The sequence below is a fragment of the Panthera uncia genome (assembly GCF_023721935.1).
Source record: "Panthera uncia isolate 11264 chromosome D3 unlocalized genomic scaffold, Puncia_PCG_1.0 HiC_scaffold_8, whole genome shotgun sequence".
Lineage (NCBI taxonomy): Eukaryota > Metazoa > Chordata > Mammalia > Carnivora > Felidae > Panthera > Panthera uncia.
Genome location: NW_026057586.1, coordinates 77,792,434 through 77,805,322, shown reverse-complemented (window position 1 = coordinate 77,805,322; position 12,889 = coordinate 77,792,434). Strand labels below are relative to the sequence as shown.

General features: G+C 49.8%; 1 protein-coding gene across 3 annotated transcripts in view; it reads right to left on the bottom strand.

The window, feature by feature from the left end:
• Positions 1–12,889, bottom strand: part of FBXO21 (F-box protein 21) — a 47,774-nt gene that overhangs the window by 5,004 nt on the left and 29,881 nt on the right. For 2 of the 3 annotated variants that reach the window (XM_049619272.1, XM_049619274.1), the window contains exons 10-11: positions 8,975–9,186; positions 7,304–7,461 (exon numbers count right to left, since the gene is read on the bottom strand). In XM_049619272.1, coding sequence (XP_049475229.1) covers positions 7,304–7,461; positions 8,975–9,186 — 370 coding nt within the window. The remainder of the gene's footprint in view (positions 1–7,303; positions 7,462–8,974; positions 9,187–12,889) is intronic. The other variant, XM_049619273.1, reaches the window with a different exon arrangement.

Here is a 12,889-nt window from a genome sequence, read left to right as displayed (position 1 = left end):
GTGGCTCAGTCGGTTAAGCGTCCGACTTCGGTTCAGGTCATGATCTCACGGTCCGTGAGTTCGAGCCCCGCGTCGGGCTCTGTGCTGATGACAGCTCAGAGCCTGGAGCCTGTTTCAGATTCTGTGTCTCCCTCTGTCTGATCCTCCCCCGCTCATGCTCTATCTCTCTCTGTCTCAAAAATAAATAAAACGTTAAAAAAAAATAAAAACAAAACAAAAACAAAAACCCTCAGATGTTTACAAATGCCACTGGCTGAGAAAATGCCCCTTCCTGCAACTGTGCCTGCTGCCATCTTCCCTGGCCAGGCCTCTGGGTGCAGCCACGGCCAAGGTGCTTTACCCAGGGCAGCTGCCGAGGGGCCTCGGGTTTTCTTGCTGAGGAACGCACAAGCATTAGGGGGAGGGTCTGGACTCTGGGGATACCACCGAGAGGCAAAAAAGCTGTTTTGCTCTGAAGGGACCACAGTCACCTGTCACTGGTAGGCACGATGGAAATGTTGAAAATAACAAGAATTCAAGTGGGTCATTCAGAACAACTGCTCTATTGCCAGTTTGTGGAGAGCGGTGGTTCTCAACTGGGGGCTGTTCTGCCCCTTGCAGGACAATCGGCAGGATGTGAGGACGGGTCTGGTTGTCACAACCGGGGGCCGCCACTGGCATCAGGTGGGAGGAGGGCAGGGCCGCCGAGCAACAGACGCACACGACAGTCCCCACCACAAAGGACGGACTAGACCAAAATGGCAACTGCAACTGCCCTGGCAATTCAGGTGTATGTTTTAGCACCGTTTCACCCTTTTTTCCCCTTCCTTTTTCTGGGTATTAAGTAGCAGCTTCTAAGGGTTGGGAAGAGGACAGGAAGGTCAAGGCCAGGTTATGGTCATGGATCTGGGAGAAGACGTGACCCCACAGCGGCTGCACAGAATCCTGTGTGTGGGCCCAAAAAGAGGCACGGACAGCACAGGTGCCCCAAAAGTCCCAGGGAAATCTTAAGAAGTCTTTCCCAATTCCCTTGACGTTTTTGACAGAAATGTCTGCTTATTTCTGAAAGAGAGAGAGAGAGAGAGAGAGAGAGAGAGAGAGACAGACAGACACCGTGTGCACGGGCACGAGAGCAGGAAAGGGGCAGTGAGAGAAGGAGACAGAGGATGTGAAGCGGGCTCCGCTCTGACAGCAGAGAGCCCAATGTGGGGCTCAAACTCACGAACCATGAGATCATGACCCGAGCTGAAGTTGGATGGTTAACTGACTGAGCCACCCAGGTACCCCGTGTCTGCGTATCTTATTTTCAGCTACCCAGGGGACACCTGGCCAGCTCAGTTGGTAGAGCATGAGACTCTTCATCTCAGGGTCATGAGTTCAAGTCCCATGTTGGGCATGCAGCCTACCGAAAACCAACTTCAGCCACCCAGATATGTAAGTACAGTCCTGTAAACCTATGGGACCACCAAGCAGAGTCCTCCCCTCTTGAAGTAACTAGACATAACTACATATAAAGAGAACTTGGTATTGTCTGTGTCTGTTATGTGAAGCATACCGTAAGCATTTATCTGCAACTCGTTTAGTTGCAGCGTCGCATTCTACAGTCTGACAGACCCCCAGTTCACCTGGCGAGCCTTTGAATGACACTGCTGTCCCATTCCGACAAGAACACAGACACACGTCTGAGTGGGTCTCCAGTGGAAGGAGCGGGGGGTGGAACGGCCAGGACACAGGAGAGTGAGCACATCGACCTCTGAAATGGCTGAGAACGTGCACTCCACCCCCCACGGGGGCTCCTCACGCACCTGCCGGCACACGCAGACGGCCACGGACGGCTCGTGGGTGGACACTCCCGCTTCAAAGTGTAAGACAAATTATGGAGACGGGAGCTGATGCTCACTGAGGCACCCCACGTCCCCGGTGTTCCCGGAGGAGCTTTGTCATTCTATACAGAACACACATCAGAATGGGATTTTCACACTGCGCTGAATTCCTGGCCATCCAAGATGGGCAGCTGACTCCCGTTCAGACCATCTGTGATGTTCACTTTCTGCAGTGGCTAAGTATGGGGGAGGGGGGGTGGGGGTGTGGAGGAGAGGGGTGGGAAGCTGAGCACGAGGTGCTGCCTCTCCCCCGGTGTCTAGAAAGTGCTGAAGTGTGCCCCCTAGTGGGAGCAAAAGACACTATACAGCACCCCACTTGGGTTTAGCTGAAATCTCATATTGAGAGAAAAATTCTCTCAATTACGCAGACTAAAACTATTCGAGGATGTCATGCATGTATGTGGCTTATAATTCACTCTTCAACTCTCTGTGGAGAGCTCAGAATTAGGGAAGCATTCATCAGTGGGCTCTACCCGACAGGATTACCAGAGCCAAAGGATCAACATTTAAATCACGAAAACGTTTAAAAACAAAATAATTTGATGCAAATAAATTAAACTGAAAATGTTCAAAGAATACTTAAATAAGTGGGTTTTTTTTTTGTTTTTTTGTTTTTTTTTTAAAGATTTTATTTTTCAGTAATCTCTCTGCCCAACACGGGGCTTCAACTCACAACCCCCGAGATCAAAGGCTACATGCTCGGGGTGCCTGGGTAGCTCAGTCGCTTAAGCCATCCAACTCTTGATTTCAACTCAGGTCATGATCTCATCGTTTTTGAGTTCGAGCCCCATGTCAGGCTCTGTGCTGACAGTGCAGAGCCTGTTTGGGATTCTCTCTGTCCCTTTACCCCTCCCCCACTCACACACACAGGTGCTCTCTCTCTCTCTCTCTCTCACAAGTAAATGAACTGAAAAACGCACATATATAAAAAAATCTTTTTTTTTAATTAGAATTTTTTTTGTTAATATTTATTTCTTTTTGAGATACAGAGAGACAGACCACAGGCGGGGGAGGAAGGGAGAGAGAGGGAGACACAGAACCCAAAGCAGGCTCCAGGCTCCGAGCTGTCAGCACAGAGCCCAAAGCGGGGCTTGAACCCATAAACCTTGAGATCATGACCTGAGCTGCAGTCGGACGCCTAACCGACTGAGCCACCCAGGCGCCCCTATAAAAAAATCTTACATAGGGGAGCCTGGATGGCTCAGTCGGTTAGGCGTCTGACTCTTGATTCCAGCTCAGGTCATGACCTCATGGCTTGTGAGACCGAGCCCCATGCTCTGCGCTGACAGCAGGGAGCCTGCTTGGAATTCTCTCTGTCCCTCTCTCTGCTCCTCCCCTGCTTGCATTCTTTCTTTCTCGAAATAAATAAACATTAAAACAATCAAAAATGAAAATAAAACCTTATTAAAAAAAGAAAAAAGTCACATGCTCTACCAACGGAGCCAGCCAGGTGTCCCAGTGTGTTTGTTCTCTCTCTCCCTCTGCCCCCTCCCCCACTTGCATTCTGTCTCCCTAAAAAAAAAAAAAAATTAAATTAACTCAGGAATTTATGGGAGGGGGAAGAAGTGAGAGGGAAATAAGCAAGGAAGGAGAAAGGGGGAGGGGGGAGGGGACAGGGAAGCTCTCATTCACAGAAATGAAAGAGAAGGGCAGCATTTGCAACTCTCCTGTGATAATTGAGGCAAGGAGATTCAACAGGTACTGAAACAAAAATAAGGGTTCAAGTTATCGGGAACAGGATATTCACGGGACGTCACAGTGTTAGCTGCAAAGGGAAAACTGTGTCTTACATCGATCTTGGCTAAGTGACCAAACTCCGCCTACCACCAGCGGGACATCGATCACACGGGCTCTGGAGGAGATGCAGGAGACACACACAGCATCTGACAGTGAGCATTCTAGCCAAAAATATGCACCTGATCTAATCCAGCCTCAGACTCTGCTTCCAGTTTGCAGATAATGCAGAGAAGGAAACAGACACACGCGGAATGTTAGGCGATTTGCGAGACAACCAGCCTGGACTCTTCAAGAAGTCAGTCGCAGGAGAAAGGAAGAAAACGAGGTGAGAAATGAGGAATGAACGGGTCTTAGGAAGAGAAAAGACTCTGCCGTTGGAGACAGCAACCAAACAGTGCGAGGATCCTGGCTGGATCACGACGGAGCGGCAAGCGGCTATCAAAGCCAGGCTGGTGGCAAGTGGGAAATGGGGCCGCTGTCCGGGCATCAGACAGCAGACGTTTACTTGTCACGCGTGGCGATGTAACTGGGGCAACGCATGGAAACGTCCTATTCTTACACGACGCCTGATTAAGCATTCGGGTCGTTAGGTCTGCAATAGTCTCTCAAAAAGTTCAGCAGAAACCTAAAATCTCTACCTACAGATAAAACAAATATGGTAAACGCTAGCTGTTGAATCTAACGGACGGTGTACGGGGTATTCGATGTATACTTCTGACCGTTTTGCGTATTTAAAAATGCTCTTAATCCAAAGTTGTAAAAACAGTTAGCATCTTATTAATGACGCGCTATTTACACTCACCTCATTATTATTTTGCACTTCTTTTTTAAATTAACTTATTTATTTTGAGGGAGAGAGCATGAGCGAGGGAAGGGCAGAGAGAGAAGGAGAGACAGAGTCCCAAGCAGGCTCTGTGCTGTCAGCGCAGAGGCCAAGTGGGGTTCGAACCCCTGAACTGCAAGATCATGACCTGAGTCGAAATCAAGAGTCGGACGCTCAACCGACTGAGCCACCCCGCCAGCACCACTGCATCTGTGCCTATAAGCTTCTCTGTCAGACAGATGTGAGCATCCACTGGGGTCTGGAGCACCCCGCGGCATGGACGCCTCACCAGACGGGCAGACTGGGGTCTCGCTCTACATGCACAGAGCTTGCGATGGAGAGAGAGGGCCAGATGGTCAACGGGAAATCCTGCAATTCCCATGAAGGTGTGAGGACTCGGAAGGGGCGGCGGGTGTCAGGGAGCTTGGAGCAGGGACAGCCGACCCAATCTGAGCCCTGTGGGGGAACAGCAGGGGGGGAGAAAAGCTGCTGGAAGGAAGTGACGTTAACCTGGAGCATTAGAGGAAAGAGCCTGCTCGTGAGGGACAACCACCTGCGCAAAGACGTGCGCGAAGGATGGTCTCAAAGAACAAGGTCTGGCTGGCTGGAGTGCGCCGGGGGCGGGAGCAGAGAGGAGGCTGTGGGACGGGGTCCGGGTCACCGCCATGCAGGGGAGTCTGGTGGATGCCAGTGAGAGACGGCATGATACAGGCAAGGAGCAGGTGTGGCTGGAGCGTGGGGGGCAGGAATGGAAATCAGTGGATGGAAACAGGACAGACGTGCAGGAGACACAGCTGGCGTCCGCGGGCCGGACAGATGATGAGGGGAAGGACAGGGAAGAGATGGTGGCCCCAGAGCCCCTGAGCCCCTCGGAGCGCACAGGCCAGGACGCTCTCTGGCCCCGCGGCCCGGCACCTGGGAAACAGTGACCCAGGGCCGACAGGGCCCCGGGGCAGACGGACAGCGCTCGTAGGGGAATCCTGGCTGCCCACCTCTAAGAGCCTCTGAAAGTCTAGAATTTCAAACTAAAAGAGGCAACTGTGAACCTTGCTCACATTCACTCAGCTCAATCTCAGTTTTAGAATGCAGAATCGCAACCAGATAGGAAGTTGTTTTGTTTTGTTTTTTAAGTCGTTACTACACCACAACTCGGATAAACCTGACATTACAGCGCATGTTTGCTTAGATCTGTTTCAGATGAATTCCCCAATCTTCAATACAGACACCAAATTTGGAACACCTACAACTGCATACCCAGTTTTACCTACTCTGAAAAGCCCATTTTAAAGTTAGTATGTTTCTAGAAACTCAAATATTAAATGCTAGATGTCTTAATATCGACCGCACGTAAAGGGCAGCAAAGGCACACACACGGTGAAGCCCCGAACACTGGCCTGCGATGCTGGGGAAGGGACGGTGCCCTTCACTCTTGGGATGTGTGACATGCAATGCTTACCAGGTGACTAGTGGGGGTGCGAGAGTCCACCAAATCATCCAATAATTTCTAAATCATTTGTTGGTTTTTAGACACTGTTAGTATGATTTTTTTTTTTTTTTTAATATGGCACAGCTTCAAAAGTTAAATGAAACCCCCATCGGCCCCTTCATCTAACAGGGGACACACAGACCCTTCTCCTACAACTGTCCCAGCATACTGATGGAGGTTAAGCTTCCTGCACAGCCTCAATGAACAGAATCTCTCTCAATTCTGTATACAACCCTCTCTCAGCTTCTGAAGAGTTAACGTGAATAGGAAACTTTCTAGTCTGAGATTTTTATACATCCGATATTTCTATTATTACATTTACCAACACAATACTGAGTTAGGTCAAACCTGATGCTTTAGGTCAGACACAAACAGGTGTGGCAATGACAGTTAAGGGCATGGCTCCCGGCCAACGTGTCAGGTTCACATTCACACTTAGTTAGATTAAACTTGGAATGAGCCCATGCGCGTCAGTTTCTTCATGTACAACACGAGTATGATGAGGACAGTATTCCTATTCTCAAGTGGAGTTAATATACATTAGAACACTGCCTGTCACAGACCAGCCCTACATTAGCATTTGTGGTTATTATTTTTTTTTAGTAATCTCTACGCCCAACATGGGGCTTGAACTCACAACCCTGAGATCAAGAGTTGCAGGCTCTTCAGGTTGAGCTGGCCAGGCGCCCCACGTTTGTGTTTGTTTTTATTAATAAAACAAAAGCTGTGAATGCCTTGACAGGCGGCCATACAGTAAGTTCACCCCACTAAATGGAGGAACAAGGAAAAAGGAGACCCACACTGCAGGCATCTGCCTCTAACCTGCCTCTCCAGACTCCACCCACTCCCCCCTCACGACTGCCCTGGACGAGCACCTATCAGGAATGGCAGTGGCCCCAGACACCACCAAGCACCTGTTGACTATACCAGGGGCTCTCAGAGCCAGTGCCGTGGGCTGCAGTTCCCACAGTGGCCACTTGAGGGCATCCCCGGGGAAGCAGAGCAGGCCGCCGGCCTCAGGATGCCAGAGGCTGCTGGGGTGATCCTTCCAACATTGTCCACTCGGTGCCCTCCAGTTCAGGCAGGCCATATGGGCAGGGCACTGGGCAGCAAGACTTTTGGGAATTTGGCAAAGGCAATGACAAAGGTCGGCAACAGCACTGGAACGGGGTCCTGGGTGTGGCGGTGATGGAGGGAAGAATCGAGGGGCAGCGACTAACCCAAGGCATGGCTGCAGCACGGCATACCCACCCATGTTTAGCAGAATACTGGCCCTGATGAGGTTAGCCATCTCTAAATAAACTGATGACTGTGCCCACAATATTGGAGCGCTCAAATGTGTGCTTAAAATGTGCCTGTGTGTCACTACAGGTACAGACCGGACTAGTTACTCACCTTGGGCTGCATATCTACAAGAACCATCCTCCACCAGAACATTATAGAAAGGCTGATGATGGCCATGAGGCAGGCTGTGGACGTTCATGTTTCGGATCCATTCGTGTCCCATCATGCAGGTAGGGTCCCAGCCATAGATCACACAGTTATAGCCATACCTAATTAACATAAGAGCAAGGGCAAATCAATTCCCTGGACCCTGTCACAGCAACTATGAAATATATAAACGATGGCTTGGCTTCTCTTAAGTTCATGTTCTTACAAATTTACCTGCTTTTATTAATAAGCATTTTTCAGGACACTCTTGGCTCCCTTTACAAACCCCTCTTATTATCAAGATAGCACTTCAGGTGGAAAAAAACAGACTTCAACGGAGAGTCACAGGACAACTGGTTATCCAAATGGAAAAAGGGATCAGGACCCAGGCCTGAGAACAGCGCACAGTGTCCTAGTGGGACAAAGGCCTGGATAGAAAACACAGAATTTGTAGGCTAGCTTCATGACACAGGACATAAAAAGAGTTCTTAAACCAGGTATGAAAAATACAGCCCATAAGGGAAAAGACTACTCAACTTAATAGTATTAAAAGGACCCAGATTCAAGCAGACTATTAAAAAACTACAGGACAACTGGGGAAACAGGAACCCTGACTAGACCTAAGTGAGGAGGTGAAGGAGTTGTTTTTTTCTTAGATACAAGAGGATGTAAATGTACTTTTAAAGGAGACAGCAAGGCCTTACCTTTTAGGTACACACACTGAAACAGCTACAGGTGAGCCACAGATGGAATGACATCTGGTACCAGCTTCCAGGGAGGGGCGGGGTTAGGGGGATGAAGAGTGAAGGCAGGCCCTCACGACAACTGTTGAAGCTGGTTATGGGAGCATCGTCTGGTTCACTATCCTCGTCTCTACTCATATATGCTTGAAATTTCCATATTAAAGTTGAAGAAAAAAAAGAACGCACTAAAAGGATAAAAAATCCTAGCCCCGAACTGGGAAAAGATATTGGCAACGTATACGCACACAGACACAAGTAACAGGATAAAGGACTAAAAACTCCTAAGAAAGACGAATAACTCAAATGAAAAACAGGAAGACTTGAAGATGTGCTTAATAAAAGGAAACCTGAATGAGCTTCTTTTCCAGGTTCACTAGCCCATCCGCGTAGTCAACCGGGGAAATGCAAACGAAAACCACAATGAAATACCAGTCGCCATTTACTCTGTAAGTGCATTTTTAAAGGTCTGGCAATAACACGTAGGGGAGAACAGGACCCTCCGCTCCCAGCCTGCCGGTGGCACGTAAATCGTAACCGGCACTGTCGCCGTGGACGCGGTTGAGTTTTGCCTAGTCAATCGACCATGAGCTTGCCCTACAGACGGGCAAGCCCTACCTGCAACTCGGATTCACGGGGATGGAGATAAACGAAGCGTCAGGACAACGAGGAAATGAGCGGAAACCCCCCCAGCTTACAGCTCTCCCATTAGAAGGCCCTGAGCCAGGACAGCGAGACTCGTCTTACAAAACGCAAAGGGTAGATGCGGTTCAGACCAGCTCGGCCTCGGGCGGCTCCCGCGGTGGCCAGTCCGTCGCGGCGGCTCCCGAGACGCGTGCTGGCAGGCACGCGTGTCCTCTGCAGCCGCGTGGGGATGGCCGCCACGGGCACTCACCTCTTATGCTTCATAATGAGCCCAATGGAGTAGCAGACGTCTCTGTGCTTCTCGTGGGAGCGCAGCTTCACCTCCACACCCACCTCCTCCTTCTTGCGCTCGATGTGCTCTAACGTGTGCTGCACCAGATAGCCCACCGCCCCGTGCTGCCCGGGGTCTAGGGTTTGAATGTGCTGGAGGATGTCAAGCACCTTCAAGACAAGACAGAAAGACTAGGAGATAATATTTTCATTTAGGCCTTTTCTTTTTTGCGGCACAGGATTTAGAGCTATCTAACCTGGCACAAGGCGGCAAGCTGGGGGCCGTGCTGATGGCCCCCACGTCTGGGAGCTGGTGGTCTCCCCTCTAACGCCGGGCACTGGTCCCACAGCAGATTCGACCAGCGGGAACGTGGGAATTATTTAGAAACACAGTGGGCCAGAACAAGCGAGGGGTGAGGAGGCAAGAGCCTGCCACCCACGGACGTGTCTGGATTGGGGAACCCCAACAGAAGGTGGTAACACTCTTGCTGGTCAGTGTGGGGATTCCATTCTTTATACACAGAGAGGAGAGGGTTTTAATACATTGCTGACCAACTGGGAAGAAAAGTAACTGCTCAGCTGCTTCAATCCAGATCAAGGGGACGTGTGACAGAGCTGCCTTGACTACCCAGGGGGAAGGGGCTACACAGAAGCCACGGAGTGATGCCCGTGAGCTTAGCTGATGAAGCCGTGGGTCTCAAGGTTCTGAACGCGGACCGATCATCTCGGCCGTTTTAACTCGCAGTGCAATTCCGCACACGCTCAAGTGGACACGGAGAAACCACATCTATGTGGAATTTAAATGACTAAGCTGCTCGCGGCAGAGCTGACTCCAAGGTTATGTTTTCCTACCATACACAGTGCTGCTAAGGAAACCTGCAAAGTCAAATAAAGTTTTACACACACACGCGCGCACATACACAAAATCACTTAGCACCTATTCTATGACGCCATTTAGCAGAGGGTCTCTGACATGTTCTTCTTTTGGAAACAGGATCTTTTCCTATTCACTGAGCCCTAAGACAGAGTAGGTAAGCAGACAGAGTGACCTATATTCTAGTCCCAGATCCAGCAAACTGTTTTTACCTTTAAGTTAGTTTATTCACGTTATCAGATGATGACTAGTAACTGTCCTATTTCCTGATGTATTTTGACCCACCAAAAGTGCTGTGAAAATTAGCTTTTTGCAGGGCGCCTGGGTGGCTCAGGCGGTTAAGCACCCGACTCTTGACTTCGGCTCAGGTCAGGATCTCACAGTTCATGAGATCGAGCCCTGAGTCCGGCTCCGCGCTGAGTGTGGAGACTGCTTGGGATTCTCTCTCCCCACTCCCCTGCTCCTCCCATGCAAACACGTGCACTCTCTCTCTCAAATACACAAACATAAAAAAAACACCAAAACCTAGTTTTTTGCAGTGTAAGATGTTATTATGAAACCCACTCCTAACCTCCAGATTGGTATTTGCAGGATCTCAGTATTTTGTGAATGCTTTTTGTCCACTGATCACTGATTCGTAGCAAGCCCATCACATTTATTTCATTTCATCCTCCCAACGTGAAGTATAGTCAATGCTGATTTCCAAAGACGAATCAGGCATCATCAAGTTAAGGAACTTGCTGGAGGTCCCAGAGTATGAAAGTGTGGAGGGAGAATGCGGACCTGGGGGGGGGGGGGGCTGACTCCAAACCTAAGGTCACAACCCCTCCTTACCAGAGCAAGAGCAGGAGCATTTTAATTCATTGTTAGGAAAACTTTCAAACCCATAAAAACTGGGGTGCCTGGATGGCTCAGTCAGTTAAGCATCTGACTCTTGATTTCTGCTCAGGCCATGATCTCACGGTTCACGAGTTCAAACTCCATGCTGGGCTCTGGGCTGATAGTGAGTGCCGAGTGTTGCTTGCGATTCTCTCTCTCCCTCACTCTCTGCCCCTCCTGTGCGAGTGCCCTTTCTCTCTCAAAATAAGTAAATTTAAAAAAAAAAAATCAGTAAGATTGCTTAAAACACACACACACACACACACACACACACACAAATGGACAGAATGGTATAACCCTAAGCACCTCAAACTCAGCTTCAACCAGTATCAACTGAGAGCCCATTTCCATCCACCACCCCACCTTTGCTTTAATTTGTACTGTGCTTTACTTTGGGGGACACTAATCGTATTCATCCTCTGAAGCTAAAAGCATCGGATCTGAACGGTGAGTTCTATTTCTGGCGCTTGCGTGTGGCTTTCCTCGTGTTCCCATGTGCAGCTCCAACTACAGCCGACCCTTGAACAACACGGGTTTGAACTGCACGGGTCCACCTACATGAGGATTTTTTCCAGTACGGGACCGTAAATGTATTTTCTCTTTCTTGTAATTTTCTCAGTAACATTTGCTTTCCTCTAGCTTACTTTATTACGAGAACATAGTATGTTTCACATAAAACATGCACAATATGTTAACTAGCTAGTTGTTATCCGAGAGGCTTCTAATCAACAGCAGGCCATCAGTTAAGTTTTGAGTCAAAAGTTATACATGGAGTTTTGACTGTGTCAGGGGTCAGCACCCCTACACCTCCCCACCCCCAACCCCGCTCCGTCTGTGCAAGGGTTGACTATAGTTACTTTTTAAATGTTTACTTATTTATTTATTTATTTATTTAGAGAGAGAGAAACAGAGCATGAACAGGGGAGGGTCACAAGAGAGAGGGAGACATGGAATCTGAAACAGGCTCTAGGCTCTGAGCTGTCAGCACAGAGCCCGACGAGGGGCTCAAACCCACGAACCGTGAGATCATGACCTGAGCCGAAGTCGGACGCTTAACCGAATGAGCCACCCAGGCGCCCCAACTGTAGTTACTTCTGACCACACTTCTGCTACATTCTACAGATACAGCTTCCCTCCCTAACTAGCAGCCCCTCCCCTGCAGATAAATGCAACAGACCTATCTTGGGAGTCTTGTAAGCACAGGGGAAGGCTTAAACTACCTTGTAGCATCAGGAAGAGACAAGGTTCAGGGGTAATTACCACTCCCTGTCCCCAGATGTGCAGATGACGGGGTGAAGGGAGAGGGCAGAAACAGAAAAGATACCATGACAGGGGCCTGGTGTGCTCCTGAAGGACAGTACCGATGATAGCGGCAGGGGTGGGGGGTGGGGGGCGTTATGATGTCTCCAAACACATGTCTAGGCTGACAATCCCAAGAGCCCACAGTTTTGGGGGTAGGGATCTTGGAACACAGGGGTCCGTCACTCATGATTGGCAACCTTTACCGTAAAGAGCCAGAGAGTGACTGCGGCCTTGTGGCCCACATGGTGTCGGACCCAACTACTCTCCTCTGCCCCCTGTGGCTGGAGAGTAGCCAGCGATAAAAAAGCAAGCAGATGGGCCTCTTTCGAAATGTGCCTTTGATAAAACATATCCACAAATCCAGGCAGCAGAGTATGCTGACCCTGTTCTGTCCCAGCTACAGGTTTCCCCTGTGGCTCTCTGTGAAGTGCCTGGCTCCATGCTGCAGACCTCCTTGGCTGTGGGCTCTTCTGCTTTTGGGGCTTCAGCCACCAGACGCTGATACGGGGAGCCCCTGCCAGATGTCCTCAGACAGCTGCACTCAATGGCCCCGGTCGTATCCAATCCAACAAACCCCAAACTGAACACTTTCTCCTGCCCCTGAAACAAGTCTGTTCTCCAAACACCCGTTTTTTTGAGGGGTAGGGGGCGAGGGGCAGAGAGAGAATCCCAGGCAGGTTCAGCACTGTCAGCACAGAGCTCAGTGCAGGGCTCGAACTCACGAACCACTGTGAGATCATGACCTGAGCCGAAATCAAGAGTTGGATGCCCAACCAAATAAGCCACCCAGGTGCCCCAATACCCAGTACAGAGCCCAACATGGGGCTCGAACTCATGACC